The 22,271-nt window shown below is 36.6% G+C and overlaps 1 protein-coding gene across 1 annotated transcript in view; it reads right to left on the bottom strand.

Moving 5' to 3' along the window:
- Positions 1-21,038, bottom strand: part of ZNF385D (zinc finger protein 385D) — a 971,783-nt gene extending 950,745 nt beyond the window's left edge. The window contains exon 1 of the mRNA XM_032162305.2: positions 20,854-21,038. Coding sequence (XP_032018196.1) covers positions 20,854-20,959 — 106 coding nt within the window. The 5' untranslated portion in view covers positions 20,960-21,038. The remainder of the gene's footprint in view (positions 1-20,853) is intronic.
- Positions 21,039-22,271: the final 1,233 nt, after the last annotated feature.

The raw sequence follows: 22,271 nt of genomic DNA, 5'->3' as shown, positions 1-22,271 counted from the left end.
GGAATGCAAAGTAGCCAGAATTGGTTTCGCTTTCCATAAAAACAGTAATTTTAGCCCAGCTAAATGAATATGCTGCATTCTAATGTCACTGAGATTCTATCAAAGCCCCTCCCTAGAAGGCAGAGCAATATATATCTACCTATCTTTTCTCCTTAGACCATTCTTATTTAATTTCGAACTTTCTGAAAGATTCTCTCAGAAATGAGCAGTTTATACAAAGACAAGGGATACTAAGACACAAAAGATATAAATAATAAAAGTTAACAAGCATAATTACTGAAATACTTGGCCAAGCTGTCTGGAAAATACTTTAAGGGTATGTTCCAGATACTAGCATTCCAAAAATCTAAATCAGATTTTTATACACAAAGCTACAATATAAGCAGTACACTTGCTATAACTAAGTTGCTTCAAATACAAATACATCCAATAATTGTATAACGAGAGTAAGCTAAAAATTCAATGCAAACAAGCCAGCAATGATACTTGGTGGTAGTTTAAGACTAAATAAATACATACCACAAAGCATATTTAAGATTAACTCTTGTATCTTCAACACAGGCTTCAAGTAATAGTACTATCATGGGTTTCACAAAATTCATAATCCAGAGATCTGAATTGCTTGCCCTCCACCATCAAAAGGGAAGGCAATTCAAAAATCAGGCTGAGTGAGAGATTTAAGCTAGTTTTCCTTCCTTCCAAATATAGAATGAAAATGGTGCTAACCTGAAGAGAGAGAAAAGAACTGCTTGTGTACTTACTCATCCTTAAGTGGGCTTTCTTTTATACATCTTTTGTATCATTACCTCATATTGTTCATGTAGCCAACCTAAAAGGGATATGTTAATGTTTCCTTATCTGAGCCAGCCACAAACCTTTACCCAGTGGCAAGGAAGAAATGATTCTACAGCAATATGATGGGTATCACAGACTTTCTTCCACCTGCAAGACTAAGAAGTCTGTAATAAGTTTAAATACGAGGTAGTTTACAATCCTTACTTTTCCTGGCACATGTGAAAGTAAAATTGAAGAAAAAAGTAAGGCAAAAGTTACCAGTTTCCTGCCTAAAAATCTTTGACAGGATTTCCTCCCATTCCTCATCTAATAAACTTATGAACATGTTTAATTACCTACAACATGAGGTGAGTTCACCAAGACACTGCAAAGCATTTTAGGCAGTTTAGATCCATTTAGGTTAGCAGAGCCTCTTTTCACAATCACACGTTATCTCTGTTCCTGTGTGTGACACGGTGTGACCGAGGTTTGCATTTTCCAAGGTGAAAAATGTGATTCACAGCCCAGATGGGCGATTTGTCTTAAGATTCTTGGATTTCAAATTAAGAGATTTCTTTGGATCTTTGGTTCTTATAATATAATCATTCCCTAACACGTTTTTAGTGAGTGGCTTTATCTTGACCTTACTGAACACAGCAACCATCCAGGTCTCTATAACTTCCTATCACTAAAGATTTATGTACAAACATCCTGAGGTTTTCAGCAAGCAATTCCAAATTATAAGCAAATCTGAGAAATTCATTCACTCTAAACATATTCAGTAGATAAAAATTTGGAGGCATACATAGTTTTCCATAAACAACTATTAAGTGTTTTCTGTTCAAGTCCCTCTTTCCATTAGATAGCAGGTTCCTATCACATTTCAGTCTAATTGTATAATCTTTCAGTCACTTTCAAGTTATTAAGAGTGACTCAATATCCATTTTAAAACCTCATTTTCCTATGTGATTAGAAGCTCTCCTCCTTCCCTCCAAGCCCTAGAGTTCTACATGGAGGGACATGAGGCCTCATCTTATGTCACGATGTCTTTGTTTCTAGATGGTTCCTTATTCCACCGAAGATAAGGTAAGAAGGAAGAGGAGGGAAAAAAGACGTTGAGTTCCCTGCACAGGCAGTAGCTAAGGAAGCTGCATTTGTTACACCCTATTCCTTCCACCTCAAGCAAATTTCTGGTGTGGAAAGTCTGGTTTAGCTTAAATCCACAGGCCTGCCAGAGCTTCTTGCTACTGTAATCTCTTCATTCAGTGTACGTCCCTCTACCAGAAAAATGGGGCCATTCACTCATGTGTGCCATGCCAAGTAACAGAAGCACAGGCTGTGCCCTTGGCACTGCCTCTCTGAATTCCACCATGTCTCCTGGACCATGACCATGCCCAAGCAGCATCAGGTTGTCATCCAGGTCAGTGGCTCAGAAAATTTCATACAAAATACGATCACTTCTCCCTGATTTATTGTTGCAGTCTCTGTATATTTGGTAGCCCTCCAAGTACAGGAGATGTGCCCAATTTGAATTCACGATGTCCTGATATAATTGCCTACTATGTACCAGACCCTGCCATCACAACAATAGAATGTAGAGATCAATCCTATGTCCTCAGACTGTAGCATTATCCCCCCTACCTTGTTGCTGTCATTTACTACCCACTTCAAAATTTTAGATCTTGTCTCATGATCACTCTTTTCAAAGCTACTTTTCTCATAACTCATGGTGATTTCAATATGCAATTAGACAGTCCTTCTACGGTCCTGTTCCTTCACTCCTTTAACTAGAGCAATCTTATTCTCCATCCTACTTCAGCCACACTCTCACCTTTACACTCTCCTATTAACTTAGCAAATGAGTGTATCTTTTCCCAAATCTCAAACATCTCACTTTGTAACCTCCTATCTTTCTGGCTCACATGTTCTCCTACCAGGACTAAAATCATTTTTGATCTCCCTCCTCCCCATATTTCAGTGTTCCTCATTTTCCTTCTTATCTAATATAAATTCCAGGGGCAATCATTCTAATCACAAACACATATGCACCCTCCATTCCCTTGCCTTTTTCTTGCAGTATCTTCTTTTTTTTGGTTGGCCAGACCATAGCTCTGTTAACTCCAGGGCTCCATCTGCTTCTCACTAGCATCCCCTCTGCTAAATGTGGAAAGAGAAACATAGTTATATTGATTATTGGATTTTTATATCGCCCTGGTTTGAAAGCTAGATTCTCCAACTCCCCATCCCCATTTTCCAACTGAGGAATCTTAGGCAAGCTATGAACATTTTCTATATCTCAGTTTCTTCAGTTTCTTCATTTACAAGATGAAGAAAACATCAGTACATATTTCAAGTAGATACAGTAAGGATTAGAGTTAATGTATGTAAAGCAGCGCTCCACACGTAGTCTTGATAAATGTCGGCTGCTATTGCTGCTATTATGAAAAATACTTTTCTATCTTTGAAAAGCACACTCAATCCAAGAGACACAGTCAAATACCTTATAAAAATTTAATTATCTCCAAAATATGACAGAAATCTTGATAAGAAGGAAATGAATAGATTGTATTCATTTAAATTAAGTTGTATTCATTAAATTAAATTGAATAAATAATGTGTAATAAATTATACATTAAAACCTTAAGGAATTATTTAGTTACCACGGTTTTAATGGTATAACAATATCCATCAGGCATGTTGTCTTCAAACTAGAGGCTCCCATATTGTTTTTATCATAACCTTAATTTAAAAAATGCACACAATAACAGAGAACGTCAGGAAAACATATAATCAATGTCTCCTCATCAGAAACAATCATGATGCAGTCCTTGGAGTATAATAGTCTTCTATGCCTGTGCTGTTTAATATGGTGTTGCCGTTATTTAATTTAAGGAAAATTTGAAATTCAGTTCCTTAGCCACACTAACCACGTTTCAAAGCTCAATAGCCACGTGTCACTCATGGCTACCATATAGGAAAACATGGAGATAGGAAGAATATCACCCTCACTGCAGAACGTTCTACTGAACAACACTGTTTGTACCCTTTATTATACAAATTTAATTATAAAATTGGATAATTGGATAAATTGAAATTATACATTTGTTTGTGATCCTCTATATTTACTTATGATATAGTAAGTGTATCTGAATGTCAATAGATATATTTTCTCCCATATCATGTATCATGTTGTTGGAATGCATTTTCGGTCCTTTATATATTATCCATCAACTTGCAAAAAAAATTGCAACTATAAACTTATCATCAAATCTTTATGGGTATGAGATATTTTTCATTAAAAAATACATTTTAGAAGAAATTTCTATGAATTGATTTGTTAGATCAAATAACATGCATAGTTTTTAATCTCTGGATATATGTTTTCAAGTCTTTTGCAAAGACTCATCTAAATCTATACATCTATATTCTACATCACATATGTTCTAACATAGTTACTTGTTATGTATTTCAGCAAAACAACAGTCAGACCTAGGAAAATAACAACATATGATATAATAAATAAAACAGGAGTATACAAAAATGAAATGAAGCCTCAGAGCAACAGCTGTTCCAGAGAACTAAAAAGCAACTAAGACAAAGAAGCCAATTAGCGCCATGATGACTTAAAGAAGGTACCTGGAATGAATTCCAAGAAATAAAGGAAGAAGCTGGACGATGTTAGCAAAATGATGAAAGAAAAGATCCTCTGTTAAAAAAAATTCTAGGAAAACTTCTAAAAATCAACATATCAGACATGAAGCAAGCTAAAAAATATACTATGGAATTAAATCATCAATAGAGTATAAGAAAGGAACATTCATTTGTCCTTAACCCAAGGAATAATTAAAAACAGATTTTTGGGATACACAGTATACAACCGTATCACAAATTTATCAGTAGGACATGTTAACAAAGAACAATATATTTTCAGGTCATAAAAATATAGAAACTACAACACATGAAAAGCTGTATTACAACAAAAAGACACATAACTCAGTAAATTCTGTGTGTTATCTCGTAAGTAGTATTTTTCTGCAGGTAGTCTAAAAATATTTCCATTACTTTCCAAAGATCAAGCATGTAAGAAACTTATGCAGAAAAATAAAACTTGTTAATTTGTGTAGGTATTTGAGTCTCTGTAAGCAAATATGCATGTTTTAAGCAGCTTGAGATTTAACTACTTTGAAGTCCAAGGACTGTGTGGAGGTGGAAATCAAGAGACCAGACCAAAGAAATAACACATAACAATGCATCTGTGTTTATACCTCACAGGTACTCTGTTTTGCCTTATTATTGGGCATTTTAAAATGGTCTACACATGAAACAGCAAACCACACAGGAGGTATACTTCAATGGATATGGCATGAAAAGTTTTGTATATGCTGTTGTTTCAAGTATTATCTTTGTATGATTTATCTTTTACTATCCCCTGATTTCTTAAGGAAAGAATTTTACAGTGGGTATTTGAAGTGGGGCAGCAAATACTGGGGGCAAATCTAAGAAAGGTGAGAAGGAGACAGAAGAGGCCAGACACAATGTTGTCCTTGGCTATATAAACTTCTGTCTGAATGATATTCCAGCAGGTCTTCTGTGGTAGAACTCAGTTTCCCAACTGATCATGTTTACAGCTAAGATTTCAAGGAAATAAAAAGATATGGCTGCAAGTACTGTATGAATATTAGATAGGCAGATCATACATAGCATGCAAAGTGTTATGACAATTCCTTAAGAGATGGCAATAGAGGAATCTATGACAAATCAAAGACAATGCCATTCAAATGGGATATTTCTGAGTTTCATCAATTCAAAGTTATTAGACAGATAGATGATAGAGTGATAGAAAGATAGATCGATAGCTCTGAACATTTTACAAAGTAGATTCAAGGTGAAATATTTAAAAGAAAGAATAAGATAATATCATTTATGAAGAATGGGAGGTTTGAGTGGTAATAAAATCAGAGTCTACTATTAAGTGAGTAAAACATTTACTATCCAAAAAACACCCTATCTTCAGTATGTATAGGAAACAAGATAGCAAGTTATAATAAAACCTACATTTTACTGAGCATATTAATTATATGAAAAAGTGCAAGAATAAGCATTAGCACATAAAAAGAAAATTCCATCATTGATTATCAAGAAGTTCACATACATAATTACATAGTACTTTTCCTGTCTTAACACAATGAAGCTTTCAGATGGGAAGAAAAATAGACCAGAACATATCATTATCTCCAAGTTCCCAAGTGAACTTGAACTGTTTTTAAGTTTTGGGAAGTTTTTAAGGGAGAAAATACAAACTGAAGAGTAGTTCTGAATTATAGTAATAAATGCACCAAGAAATATCTGTGGTTGGTGGTGGACAGGTTTTCTCACAAACCCTCTACTACCTTTCAATTAGATGCAAGACAGATAAATTAATGTCACTTATTATCAAGCAAATACTTTCATAGTCTTAGGAAATTCTTTTTAATGTGGTGATTTTAAGGTGACTGAAAAGTTTAGTAGAAAACTTGGAAGTGCAGATATAAATTCTTGAAAGTATACAGTTATGTCTTTACAGTAATTTATTTACATTTCTACTATAGCATTATATCAGTCAGGATATGCTAGGTTATGCTGAACTAACAAAATCCTAAAATCCTAGTAACTTAAAGAAAAAAAAAACTTATTTCTTGTTCCCTCAATATATTCATATTAGGTCAGCAGGTGCTCTGTTCCAAGTTTTTCTCTCAGGGTCACAGGTTAACAAAGGCTTCACCACCTGGAGTAGTGTTTGTCTGTGACAAGAAAAAGGAACTTTAGCAAATCACACACCAACTTTTGACATCTTCTGCCAAAAGTGATATATCACTTCCATTCACATTTTATTGGCCACAGCCAATAACATAACTTCTAGAGTAACCTAACTTCAAGGGGGTGGAGAATTGCAATTCTTCCAGGTGATCAGAAGAAGAACAAGAAATATTAGGAAACAGATTTAAACATTACAAGCTTTCGATATGCTATATTTTAAATGGTCTGTTTTTCTCTTTCCCAGTTACCTTCGAGCTCCTGGAAATAAAATGTTGAATTATATCCATATTTCCAAAGTTTGTACCTTATGCAGTGCTGGGCACTCAATAAATATTTGTTGAATGAATAACAGGGACAGTCAGTAGTGTCAAATATTTCAGCATGTTCGAGAAGTAGCACTGAAAAGAGACTTTTGGATGTGACACAAAGTTCACTTCTAATAACTGAAAAATTGTCTCAGAAATATGACAAATTGAGGTGACGAAATGAAGACAAAACATAGATACTGCCCTTTCCAAAAGTCTGGCATCGATTCCAAGGAAAGGTTTTCCGGATCTCACCATTGTTGAGACCAGTCCTAAATTCCATCAATATGCCCAAGGTGGCAGAGCCTCTGCAAATATTCAAGGAAGACAGCTTCATTTTTGAACAAAATGCAACTTTGTTGAAAAGTTGCATTCTGCATTCAAGTAGCAGCTTGAAGAAAGTTATTCTATATAGAGGACAATACAGCAGGTCTGGTGGGAGAGCAGATGGAAGGAGAGAGTGAAGTTTTCAGAGAGAGGATGAGTAACTGATGAAACGTTTAGGCAGCACCAGGAGGAAGTTCAATCATAAAATAAGTGGGCATTGGGACAGTAATCCTGTTGAGATGAGGAGATTTGAATCAAAATGGTGGTAAATAGAGCTGTGACTTGTACTAAAAGAGAAATTTTGGAGATGTGCTTGCCTAATGGTCTTTATTTCATCTGAGAAGCAAAAATAAAATACTATTTTGAATGTGGAGTGGGCATTGGACAAAGGACTTAAAAAGCAAGGAAAAATTTAGAATGGCCTTTACAGTAACAGAGCTACCAGGGATTACAATGACTGAACAGCATTGATAATGGATGCCTAGTGGGGCTTAAATGTTAAATGACAAAGACACTCACCTACACAGTTATTGGAACCATCTGTATGACTTAGTGTCCAGATATCATAACCCTACAAGACATCTGGTTACATAGCCAGGCCCAGTACCAAAGAAATTCAAGCAGATGATCCCTTTCTGACATTAGGCAAAAAGTATACTGCCCTGACTACCTGTATTAAAAAAAAAAAAAAAAAAAAAAAAAAAACCCACTTGATAACTACAGTTGATTATTTTAACTTAATTACTGGGAACAAAATGAAAATGCAATGTTGAATAACATCTCAGTGGCCATTTTAGATCTACCATCATTAGTTAATGCTAGGAGGAGGCTGGAATTGATTCGACTAACTTAAAATACACACAGAAGTATTATTATGCAACATTCAAGAGGTTTTTCTGTCTTGTAGAATCCAGTGACACCTAAAAAATGAGCAGATGTCTCATAAAAGAATAAGATTTTTAAAAAGTTTGTATTTTGTTCAAGAATGAAGCAGTCTTCCGTGAATATTTTCAGAGGCTCTACTACCTTGGGCATATTGACAGAACTTAGGACTGGTTTCAGCAATGGCGATTTCCAGAAAATAAATGTAACAATACTAATGACAGGACCCTTTTAGGTTCCCCATATTTAGTAATATATAATGATAACAGAGCAATCATTGTAACTCATTGTGCGTCAAGATTGGTATCTACTATTTAAATGTACACAAATAGTTAAACTCTGAGAAAACAGCCTTGGTATTGAGAGAGTCATGTCAAGAAGAAGTGGAGCTGAATGGAAGGGTAAAATGATGAATTCAGTTTGAGATAATGGGAATGCCAGTTAAAATGATAGGAAATGGTGTCCTATACAGATAATATATCTCTCATTGGTAAGGAAACTAGTTATGAAACATATACAAACAAGTGAATTTATAATATCGTTTATATTTCTTGGCCATATGACTATTTTTTAAACCTGAGTTATAACAGAGAATTGGATATACATATTAGAGGCAACATAGTGTTCAATGAAAAGGTATTTTACATGTATAATTGAGTTCTTAAACGTATGTATGGAGCCACTTTTTAAACATGAATGGGAGGCTAGAACAAAGCTGCAAATAAGAAACAGCTTTGGCTGGGATTACCGTGATTATTAAAGCTGTAGGCACTTGACTAGCTTAAAAAATATCCTCTTTGATAATGGTGCTGATGTTTTCTTGGAAAATATTCGCAGTTTAATTCTTACAATTTGTCTCATTTTCTGAAAAATTTTAGAAATTAAGAAGCCAAATGCTAAATAAACCATAGCTAGTAACGAAAAGCATTATTTCTTTCTTTAAAACATGTGCCTGGTACTTACATTCTTTTAGGCCAAACTACTTTTATTATTTTCCACGAAGGTATGCCAAGCCATCCTCAAACTAGCCTCTCAATGACTTCCAAACCATTTCAGTTTGTATACACACACTGTACTCCCATCCACACGCAGACGCACTCATGAAGTCAGTGCCACAAGTTTAGTTCCAAACACAATAAAGACTGCACAGTACTTGGCAGTATCTTAAACGACGTGTTCCACTCTGTTTTCTATATACTCGACGATAATCATCCAAATTTTAATAATATATTAATATTATCATTTCTTAGACTCGATTTATTAAAACCGTAGTAAGAGCCAGCTTCCAAGATTCATGGCTGTTTATTTTAGTAACAAAGTAATGACACGAAGTCTTAAGAACTCTTTCAAGGTGGAACAAATACCTATGTCTTCATATGCCCTATTCACTGTAGGGAGCATGAAGGGCACTTTGTGTTGACATACATTGTCTCACTCCTCTGTTCATGCTTTAACTGTTAGAAACAAAGAAACAACGCTTCAACTTTAATGTTTACATTCTCCTTCAGCGGGAATTTATGAAACAGAAATGAATAACTGTATTCCTATGAGATGCTATTGATCGGGGCGATCACTCGGTTGGCACATTTCTGTTTCCTTCAGGTTAAACAAATTGAGAACCTTCTAATATTATTTGATTATGCGACCCCTCTAGAGATCAATCACTATTATTACCCAAACCTTTTATTATTCTGAAACACAAGGTCGATTATTAAAATATCCCATTTCATTTATGAGGATAAAAAGTCACAGCCTTTGCTGCTCAAAACAAAACTAGTTGATGTTGCATCACAAACACATCTGGGAAAGTAGTTAAGTTGCCAGGTTTTGAATTATCAAAGGGATGATGTAAAAACAAATTCATTGAATAACACAGAATTTCCAAACTCAGCTAATGGACAAGATGATTCATTGTTCCGATGCGGTGAGACTAAATAGAAAGCCAACAACTGGGAAAGGACAAAAATGCAGAGACTGGAAACTTTCAACCTTGGGCATGGAAAGCAAGCAATTTGCTGTAATCAGAATGTAATAAGTACCATTAATTTATCGGAAGATGTCTTTTAGAGAACCAAAGTAGCCTAATCAATTTAGAAACTTATTAATGGCCCTGACAATTTTTCTTAAGGACCACATCAAGGTACAAAACTGTTAAAGTCACTTCAACATTCACATAAAGGTAGGTTATCTTCACATCAAATCTGACCATGGTTATGAAGCCTATCTTGGAGTACATTTTGAAGCAGTTTTCAAATTAAAGTTTCATTAGTGCTCCCTTAATACTGTCATTTATTGATTGTTCTCATCTCCATTCCATTCATGTACTATCATTTTCCTCCAGTAAATCATTCCAATGTATGATAGAGTTAGCAGAAACTATTTCTCTGTATATGTGGAAAGAGAAGGAAACTATTCAGGGCAGCAGAGACACCAGGCTTTGAGTCAAAAATAGTTCACTATTTAATGTTGCCACCCACAAATTACTTGATCTTGGAAGGCACTTGACCTTTCTTAGTTTTGCTTCCTTATCTAAAAAAAGAAAGTAATGCCTACCCACCTAATTTGTGGAAAGAAACGATAATTCCAACAGTAACTTTTGGGTTCTGTGAAATACTATTTCAATGTAAGTTTTTAGTATATGAACTAGTAGGAAAAATAAAAACATTTTGTTCTAAATAGACATAGAAATGTAAATCCCAGTATTTTTAATGGCAGACTTTTGTTATTATTAGTTATAATTGTATTATTATTAATATGGATGTATGCTATTTGGTTTTTTCAAATCCTTTATGCCTGCTAAAACTTCTGAATTATGGAAACTTTTACTTTTGTTAAGGGCAACCTTTTAAGAAAGGAATTCTTTTTCCTGGCTTTTTTTTGTAGTGGTTCTTCAATTCTTGAAAATTTAAATTAAGAACACATGTTCTAATTTATAATTTGAAAAAGAAAACTCTTTAAAGTATCATCTCTTCAGATTAACTTGTATTGATTTTTTTATTTATGAAGAATCAATGTGGAATATATTGGTTTAGACATAATTTCTGAATAATTAAAAATTATGCCACTAATAAAAAATTGTTACAGATCCAACTGTTCATCAAATTCCACAGGAACTGAAAAACTGTATACTGAAAGCAATTTTCTAAGGTCAAACTCTTCTTTATGAGGTCCTAAAATACTTTTTTAACTCAATCTACTAGAAGCTGTCAATTAACGAGTAATTGAGATGTGTCCACTTTATTTGGGAGAGAACAAATGGAAAGGCATATCAAAATCATATCTCACAGAACATAGGTTTGAGTACTTCTTTACGTATCTTTCCTACTCTTAAGGAAATTTATCTTTATCATGAGCATCTCAATGCTTAGCTTTTTAAACGTTTTAAAAGTATAATTCAAATAGAGTACTGCATAGATCATATTTACACAACTCTATCAATTTTTACAAGGGAACACTCCTAGATGACAGAATATTGTACTGTTTTTAAGGCAAATTGCAGAATATGTTTAGACTCGGATAGCTATTCAACTCAATTTTCTACAACCCCTATGTCTACCAGGCAGCAGAATTTAATTATTTGTTTCACAAATGTTTGGGGGTCCCTACTTTGTTCAAGGCAATGACAGGCATTGCAAGAGGCAGAAAGAGTAATAAAACAAAATCTCTACTGTCACAGAACTCACTGTCGAGATTACTGATGTTCTACGAGATCAGCAAAGAACTGAATTATCAAGGGAAGTCCAACTTAGTTCACTGTGCCCTACTTATTACTTCTTAATAAGTTCCTCTTCGGAGAACCCAAGAAATTGATATTTTCCAGGCAAGAGAGTGTATCTCTGAGACGGCAGTAACGGGCAAGGACCTCTACTGCCTGGACCTTACCCACTGGACCTCGCCCACTACTGCCACCTTAGAGGTACTCTTTCTTTCCTGGGAGGAATCAATTTTCTCAGATTCCCCAAAGAGTCGAGCAGACCCTAGCTTCTAAACCATCACAAAGTCTATGAGCACTCAGAGTTTGTCAGAATACGTGAGCTCAAGCTCACTGGCCCGCACCCACTGTCAAAAGCATCATTAAAAGGGGCAAAATGGATAGGGCATTGTCTAAAAGATATGTAGCCCCCTCATCACTCTAGAAATTAAAATGTTTGAAGTTTGACAAGGAGGCATCCAATAACTAAACTTCTTTATATTCTGTAAGTATGATTCCTGTTCAAATCTTTGCTACATTAACAAGCATGTTGCTTACTGGGCCATTCAATTCCTTCTTTATGAAGACTCATGAGAAACATTTTTTTTAGATTCAGTACTAAGAATGGTTTTTTATCTGGAAAAACAGTATTCTGATTATATCTGCTATTTGGGTCTAATGGCTGTTTAAAAACTTACGGTTAAATTGATGGACCAAGTCTGGTGAGTGTGTATTCTTACAGGACATAGGTTTGAGTACTTCTTTACTTATCTTTTCTACTCTTAAGGAAATTTCTCTTTACCATGAGTGTCTCAATGCTTCACTTTTTAGACTTTTTAAAAGCATAATTCAAATACATAGTACTGCATAGATCGTATTTATACAACTCAACTAATTTTTACAAGTGAACACTCCTAGGTAACCAACACCTGAAAGCAGAAACAGAACATTTTGGCATCTTACCTTCTCCTCAACATTAACCACAATGTGCTTATGAGTTAGCTTTGCTTAATATTCAACTTTACTTAAACGAATCATGCTTTATGGGGTTTCTACCTCTTGATGCTCAACATTATGTTTGTGATAGTATTCATATTCTAGTCTGTAATTATAGTCATTTCATAATCATTTTAGGCTCTTTTTTGGAATTTGATTTAGTTATCCTTTACATACTTTTTAAAGTCATCTTAAACCCATTATTTTAAACAAAGGTTTAGAATAGGCAATGAGTTTTGGGACATGACATCAAAGGCAATGGCAACAATGACAGAAAATAGACAAATAGGACTTTACGAAAATTTCAAAATTTTGTGCAAAAAAAGACGTATCAACAGAATAAAAGATAACCACAGAATGTGGGAAATATTTACAAATCATGTATCAGGTTAAGGATTAATATCTAGAATATACATGGAACTCCTAAAATGCAACAGCAAAACACCCTGATTAAAAACGTGCAAAGGGGGCACGGTGGTGGGCGCCTGTAGTCCCAGCTACTAGGGAGGGTGAGGCAGGACAATGGTGTGAACCCAGGAGATGGAGCTTGCAGTGAGCCAAGATAGCACCACTGCATTCCGGCCTAGGTGAAAGAGTGAGACTCCGTCAAAAAAAAAAAAAAAAAAAAAAAAACGGCAAAGGACTTGACTAAAGGAGACATACAAATGGCTAACTAGCATATAAAAAGAGATTCAACATGCCTAATCATTAGGAAAATACAAATCAAAACTACAATTAGATGCCACTTCACCCCCATTAGGATAGCTACTATAAAAAGAATAGAAAATATGCATTGGTGAAGATGTGGAAAAATTAGAAAACTTGTATGCTTTTGGTGGAAATATAAAATGTATAGCCACTGTGGAAATAGTATGGCAGTTCCTCAAAGTATTAGAAATATTATGTCAACTAGCAATTCCACTTCTGAATATATTCCAAAAGGATTGAAGGCAGAGTCTTAAGGGATATCTGTGCACTCATGTTCATAGCAACATTAAACTGAAGTAGCTTTATACAACAGCTAAACCAAAGCAATCTGAGTGTCTATGGACAGTTGACAAGAAATGCAAGATGTCATATATATACACACAGTGGAATATCATTTAGCCTTAAAAAGGAAGGAAATTCTGACACATGTTACAATATGGATGAAATCAAGTTATGTGAAATAAACCAATTACAAAAAGACAAATACTGTATGATTTCACTTATATGAAGTACTTAAAGTAATCCAAATCAGTCATAGAGACAGAAAATAGCATGGTGGTTGCCAGAGGCTGTGGGCAGGGAAGAATGGGGAACGACTGTTTAATGGATATAGAGTTTCAGTTTTGCAAGATGAAAAGTTCTAGAGATGGATGGTGGTGATGCTTGCACAACAACGTGAATGTACACTGAGCTGTGCACTTAAAATGATTACCATGATAAATTTCATATATATATTTTATGACAAAAATAAAAAAGATAAAGTATAAATAAGTAAACATTGTCTATTCACTGAGGGCGAAATATCAACTAATATCTAAGAAAAAAATTTGAAAAACAAAAAAGAATTCTAGAAAATGGTTCTTACCTTTCTGGTTAAACCCAAGCCCAACTAACCAGAATATCTCATTAGTTGATATTTCTATGTAATTACATTATGTGGTCAGTCGATGAGATGTTTATATTTCTAAAAAATTTTTCTATTTACTTTTTAAGATCGTCCTTATTCTTTACCTTGTTTCAAGTCATACACAGTACAATCAATCAGAGGAAGCAGAGTTCAAAATTTGGCCCTTCCTGGCTGTGTATATATTCTTTGGCATAGTTTCTTATCTCTAAAGTCAGTTTAATAATACCTCCTTGCCCCTAAAATGCTGAGGTTTAACATAAAGAGCCAACTACACCCAATACAAGTACTCAATACTAATAAGGTAGTCATTGTCTAGAGTAATGCTATTATTTATACACTGGTCTTTACACTCCATGAGGACAGGGTCTCACTTTTTCTGTCAACTTTGATACTCTCAGCACTAGCACTCTCCAGGTACACAGTAATCACTCATACAATATTTATTAAGTGCATTATGTTAGAGTGAAGAGAGCAGAAAATAATTGATTGCCCTGTACATCTTTGATTCAAAATCTGATCAAAATTAAAACATTAAAATAATGTACTTTAAAAATAAATTTCTGGTCCTTTCTGCATTTTTTACATTTTACTTATGTCGGGTCTGCTGTCTTTTCACACATCTAGCATAATATTTTTTAAAAGATGATTGCGGTAGACAAAATAATGCACATCCTCCTCCCACTCCTGTAATCTTCAGTCCTTACTGAAAATACATTAGTTCCTAATCCTTAGAACCTGTAAATGATAACCCTATTTGGAAAAAGCGTTTTTCATATGTTATTACATTAAGGATTTTTAAGTAAGGAGATTATCCTGGATTATAAGGGTAGGCTTTAAATGCAAATATAATTGTCCTTATAATGGAGAAACAGAGAGATCAGACACTCAGAGAAGGCGACAGTGAAGACAAAGGCTGAGATTGAAGTGATGTGGCCACAAGCCAAGGAATGGCAACAGAAGCTGGAAAAGGCCAGGAAAAGATAGACAGCAAATCTTTGCCAACATCTGGCTTTTGGCCAGTGATACTAATTTCAAACATCTGGCCTCTAGAATTTTGAAAGAATACATTTCTATTGTTTTAAGCCTCCAAGTTTATAGTGATCTTGGTACAGTAGCCGTAGAAAACTAATATATGATAATAAAAATGGCTAACATTTATGTCTTACTAGGTACTAGACACTATTCAAAACACTTTACGTGTATCACCTTATTAAGTCTTCAGTCAGTACTCTGAGATTTATTTTCACTAGTTTATAGATGAGGACACTGAGGCAAAGAGAGGTGCAATAACTTGATTAAATTCTCACCACTTTTAAAGAAAAAAACAAGGATTCAAACCCAGCCAGTCTAGTTCTCAAACTCATACTCTTAAAATGCTGCACTATACTAAATAACTATTTTTCTCTATGATTTTGATGTGAAGTTTTACTATGAACAGAATATACTACGAAGTTACTGTGAATGTAGAATTTATAGCCACCTGATAACTTGGTCCAGTACATGGAACCTTTGTTCTTTAAATTCCAGTTGATCTGGATGGCTTTAGGAAACTGAGATGCCTAACTTCTGGAAGTTGTACTTAACTAAATACAATTTTAAAATCTAGATTTTTTTTTTTTTTTCAGAATGCCTTCTGGAGTTTCCTGTGTTATTCTTTTGTTTAAGGCGCACCTGAAAGAAAAGATACATTTCATTCTTTTTTTCTTTCCTTTCAGTTGAGGATAGATGGAGACTGTTGGAGAAGCAAAGGAAAAAGAAGTCTCTAATAATCTATTATAAAAATTGCAGGGAATAACTATTTAGTAATAAAATCAGAACACATAAGATAACAAAAATAGCTAACAGGGAACATATGACCTCATGTTATAACAGACTCTCATGAAAATCCTCAAATGGAGCTTCCTAACACTGTGGCATAATGATGCATTTTATTCTCATGGGGACAAAAAGGTCTAATGACTAATCAAGGTGCATCATGATCAGTATTGTTTCCTGAAAGATGGGCTACATAGCTACGAGGAAGGAAAATGAAAACTCTCTTACTGTAAACTTCTCACTGAAAAGACCTGTTTTGAAATGCTACATGCTGGCTTGTTTTGGTAGATATAATTCCATAAATAAAGCGAACTGTCCCTATGTGTTGCAAACAAGGCAAAAAATTAAACATAAGGTAGGATGGCACTATAGGTAAATAAATAAAGTAATTAAGCAATCCAAAGGTCTCTATCCTATTCTAAAACTGTGTTCTGGTATACTGGTTTATCAGGAGGTTAGGAATAAGATACTCTTTGAGATATATTCCAATCTAGGCAAGCTACTAGAAGTAGTACAGAATTATCTGAATATGATTAAAACCACATTTGTAATAGGATAAAGACCTTGTAAAATAATTTGATTCATCTCTGTCCCTGGGTGTCCTTCAACTTCCTCTAATTGCAAATTTTTTATGTTAATCATGAGTTATTCCAAAATGGGGAGTGACTTAATCAGTATGAGCTGCTACAACAAAATGCTATGAACTAGGTAGCTAAACAACAAACATTCATTTCTGACAGTTCTGGAGGCTGTGAAGACCAGGATCTAGGTGTCAGCAGATTCAATGACTGGGGTGGGCCCTCTTCCTGGTCTGCAGATGGCTATCTTCTTGCTGCATCTTCACATGACAAAGAGAGGGTCCTCATCTCTTCCTATCTTATAAGAGCACTAATCCCATTATGAAGGCTCTACTCTTATAACCTCATCTAACCCAAATCATTTCTCAAAGGCTTCACCTCAAATACTATCCCATTAAGGGTTAGGGCTTCAAAACATGAATTTGGGAGAGATATAAACATTCAATCCATAGCAAGAAGACATCACTAGGTTTACCAGGCTCTAAAAAAGTGGAAGTAAATACATTTTTAATGTACTAGAATGTTTTAAATGATCTCCAGTGTGTCATCTACTTGTTCAAAATATAAATTACACTGGCAGTTTTGGGGTGTGTAATCTACAGAAGCTGATCTCAGCTTCCTAAGTGGCAATTTAAGCACTTGCTTGATTTTCAACTCACCGGCTTTATTTTATTCAATCTCTCACTTTAGAGTCCTTGTCAGAAAACTAAGAAGCACCATCTACCTTGAGTTCCAAGCTCTTGAAACATTCAAAATTACAGATCCTTTTCCAATATTAGTTTCTTCAATCTGGGATGTCAGTGTGACTCATGTTTATGGAGCTTAAATTACCTTTCAGAGATCTGGTTGTTCAAATCACCAAATAATATCAAATAAAATATTGGTCCTATTGTTTGAATATGAAACAAACATTTTTAAAACAGTAAAAAATACATACATGTGATTATAAGGCTAACCATTTACAAGACTCCCATTGTCATGAAACATTTTGCAGTTGACAATTCAAGTTCATAATTAGTTTCATTACTTTAATACTGTTCTAAGGTTAAATATGTTAGCTACTATAAAAACCTCCTTACCTACTGCCAAAAAATAAAACAAATCTCTAAGCAAGTTATTATGAGACATGCAGATTATTTGAAAACAGTAAGATACCATGCAAATACAATGAAACATAGTGAATTATCTTTAATTTCTCAAAGATTTTCTATTTTCCAAAGCTGCTCCCAAATTTGGAATATTAATAGCATTAGCATCCCAATGGGTTTATACAACGTTTATCTGATAATTCCATTCATGTATGGATAAATCAGATCTGTGACTTAAAATATATCATCACTCTCAAAGTATAATTACAGCTAGTGAAGAAACATGACAAAGTTATCTTATTTGTTCTTACTCCTACTTTTAAAACCTCAAAATCTTTATAGACAGTACTAACAATACTTAGCTGAAGAACTCATAAGTAAAGAGTTTATGAAGTTGGAGATTACAAGAAAATAATGGATACTGTATACTCAGCTACCTGCATACACTTAGCAATGAGAAATGCAACATTTTAATTAAATTACAAAAAAACTAAGTTAGATGTGACTCATCTAATCTTTGTTACTATAGATGAAACACTATGTTTTCTTGAATTGCAAACATTTTCGTTATTGAACTTTCGATGCACCTGGTAAATAGCAAATCACAGCAGGGGGAGTAATTGTTTTGAAAATACTACTGAAAATAAAAGGAAATTTTAAAACAAGCTGCTTGTACCTCTTAATGGAAATTTAAAATCCTGTCAGGATCTGAGCTTTAATTATAAGCTGGCTGAAATATGAAAGTGTTCATGTAGACCTCAGGATAACTCTATAGTCATACAAACATGATGTTAGCACCAGACATGTTTGATGTTATAAATCACACATTGTTAAGACAAGGGCTATAATATAGCACTATTGATTTACAGTAACAGGACTCAAAGAACGTCATTCAAGATGAACACTAAGATCTCAGTGTTCTGCCCTCTCTAGAACTGGCAGGCCGAATAAGTGCCACACAATTTTTATTTCATTTCACATCTAGAAATTCTGCATTCTGTTATATTAAATACCTAAAATGGTTGGGTATGAATCAATCTATGATATATTACCACCACTGTATGAATTTTTCATGGAATTAAAACTTAGGTCTATTGCTCTCATTTTTCAAGTAAGGCTCAAAGAGGTTGTGTAGGGGTTAACAACTGACTTTGGAGTTCTGCAATCTTGGATTACAAAACACTAACTCTGGGACTTTTCCCAATTTAACATCTCTAAATCTCCTTTTCCTTGTCTACAGAATGGAGATGGTAACAACGCCACCTTCTTGGGATCGTTACGCATTTACATTAGCTGTAGAGTTTGCTGTTCAGTGAATGGGAAACACATTTTAGGTGTTATTATTATAAGTAACCCCAAATATCTCTCAGCCACATTGTCATAGAGCAAAAATAATTCAGAAGCCCTGCTTTTGGCTCAGGTCGCTTTCTCCTAACACAGACAACTTCCAGCACTTCATTTCCTTAAATCTGAGATAATACATTAACTCAAGATGTTTGCCCATTCCCCCAGTCTACATTTTAGCTCCATGAAGACAGTGCTCAAGTTAATTTCTAAAAAACGTCTGGAAAGAAATGTGAAGAAATTGCAGCAAACCCCGGACATGCTGTGTTGCATCAATCTACATAATTTGAAATGACCCATATTTGCCTTTCATGCTTAGAGACCAGAGTAGTGTGACTGAATTACCAGCATAGGCCAACGAGTGGCACGACAACCCAGAGGGAGGAAGACCTTTCCAGTCGGTTTTAGAAAACATCGTGAACCAGAATTCAGTGGTCACCCGAAAGGCACATTTAACAGACCAGCTAACGAATACACTCAGCAGAACAGAGGTGATTTCGCCATCACATTCCCGGAACACCGCGGAATTAGCATAGAACAGCGCCAGCTCTAGGGTCCTTAGTTACACCTACAGAATGTCAGATGTTCTTCTCAGTCAGTTCAGGGTTCCAGAATTCAAGACACTCCAATGCCCAGGAACCACGCATCACTCGTTTGAAATCACAGACCAGCCATCAACACAATCTCCAGAAACACATGAGGTGGACAAGCCTGATTGTAAGGGGGACTGATCTGGAATTGGCCATTTCACACAGGATGACACCATTTTGGAGGCTGCAGGTGTCCTCTGACCCAAATTCATACACACAATAAAACGTCTCCCAAGATGCAAGAGGTCAAAAGGTACACAACCCTATGCTCTCTTCTAATGTGGTCCTCCAGGTACCCAATGGAAGCGTAAAAAGAGGCACTAGATGGCCAAGAAAAACGATCAGATTCAGGAGCCCTGGCTTACACTCAGCCTCCCAACCCCACCCTAAATGTCAAAATGATTTCCTTGGATGGAGGCTTCATATAACTCAATAGCTTCTCAACCTGCCCTCAAAACGCGTTTATCTCTGGTTTTTTAAAGTATTTATTTAAAAAAAAAAAAAAAAAAAAAAAGAAGAAGAAGGAAACGAAAAGGAAGCAGGAAGCTGTCCCGCTGTGTTTCTTTATCCCAACAACTTCGCCAGGCTTCCCCCGAGGAGGGAGCACGCCTCGCACACACCCAGTGAGAGACAGACAGCTGGACGTCTTTACCGGGTGGCCCAGCCCTCGACTCTGGCCAGAACCAGGCTGACCTCGCCCCTGCACCCCCCGCACCTCCCCCCCCCCCCATCGGCCTCCCCTGCCCCTTGGTTCTAGGCAATGAGCTGTGTGACCTGAGCCCCTCAAGCTCCGCGCTCCTCACTCTGGCCCCGCAGCCTCACATCTCTTCTCCGTGGCACCGAGAAGAGGCAGGGGGGTGTGGACCGATAGTGCGGGATACCGAAGAGGTGGTCCAAGGTCTGGGCCGTGCGAATGCCCATTCCGCGCCCCGCATGCGAACCCCAGCCCCTCGCGCCTGGTATCCCGCAGGGGCGCAACCCTAGCTTCTTGCCCGGCGCCCCAACGAACTCCGCCACCTGAACCGAGACACCTCTTTTTGCACTTAACTTACCGCGGCTGGGCTGAGCTTTCGGCGCCCCCAGGAGCTTTTCTCTCCTTCCTCCCACCGAGCTCTTCATTCTCCTGCTGGCGGCCGCCCGGCGCCCTGGCCCTGGCATCCGGAAGGAGCAGCCGCCGGGGCTGGCTGTCCCGGGAGACGCACGGCTGCCCGCCCGCAGCTTCAACGGCGGTGGTCGCCGCGAGCCGTGAGCGGCGGCCAAGGAGAATGGTCTCCGTTGCGCAGCGCGTGCTGTCCCTCTGGCACGGCTGGAGGTGGCAGTCAGCGCGCCTCTGCCTCCGCCGCGCTCGCGGCGCTCCGCACGAGTCCCGAGACCGCGTCAGCCCAGGTGCACCAGGCTGGGGAGAGGTGCGAGCCCGAGCGGAGGGAGGGGCTCGCGGCCTGAGGGTGCCGGGAGAGAGCGAGACTGATGACCAGGAAAAAAGAAACCTGGAGACTAGAGGCGAGGAACTAGCTTTAATGGAGTGAGTGGGTCGTGGGTGTTAAGGGGAAACACGAGGAGGCGAAATGCATCTAGAAACTAGAGATAATTGGAAATGAGCTTGAGTGAGCTGCTTTTTGAGTGAGGCTGGAAAAGGGGGCTTTCTTTTCGTGCTTACCTCCTTTATCGTCCTGGTTTGGGTGCAGTACCTGACAACAACTTCCCCCACACTCTCAACTCTCATATTTAACTATAAATAACGCTAACCTCAACAATCTTAGACAGCAGATGCAACGAAATCTGGTGAAGCTACTGCAAGTATACAGGGGATTCCCACATCCACAAATCCCACATGCTCATCCCTCTGGAGGGACCCATATTCTACTGAGATTTCTCTCCTCTTACCTGTCTCCTCTCTCTCTCATAAGCACACGCACGCACACACTACAGTACCCTAGGGATGAAACCACACGCACGCACACACTACAGTACTCTAGGGATGAAATACCTTTTGTTGCTCTGTTCTGGGACTTAAAGTGGGTGTTTCTCGAACTTTACTTTGCACAGGAATAACCTTGGGATTTTATTACAGTTCTGATTCTGATCCAATAGGTCTGGCATGGGGCCTGATATTCTGTATTTTTAATGGTGTGGCAGAGGCTGCTGATTCAAGAACCACAGTTTGAGTTACAGAACACAAGTGAACAAAATAAACCTGCTTTCTAATATCAGCTGAGCCATTATTTGTAAGATAATCTGAAATAACAAAACAAGCCCGGTTTTCTTGGGGTTTCAGGATGCTGTGGACGCCAAATAACTTATGAACACAGTGCCAAAGGATAAAATACCCTACAGGCAAGCTTCTCATTATTGTTATTAATAATTACTCCTGACAAAATCATTACGAATACTAATGCTGATGACAGGGTAGAGAGATTTTGGTAATTTACCACTCTATGTATTCTCAAGAGAAGCTCTGAAAAACAATCCA

The sequence above is a fragment of the Hylobates moloch genome, unplaced genomic scaffold (genome assembly GCF_009828535.3).
Source record: "Hylobates moloch isolate HMO894 unplaced genomic scaffold, HMol_V3 SCAFFOLD_8, whole genome shotgun sequence".
NCBI lineage: Eukaryota > Metazoa > Chordata > Mammalia > Primates > Hylobatidae > Hylobates > Hylobates moloch.
The sequence above is the reverse complement of the archived record's forward strand: the minus strand, read 5'-3'. Positions and strand labels throughout refer to the sequence as shown.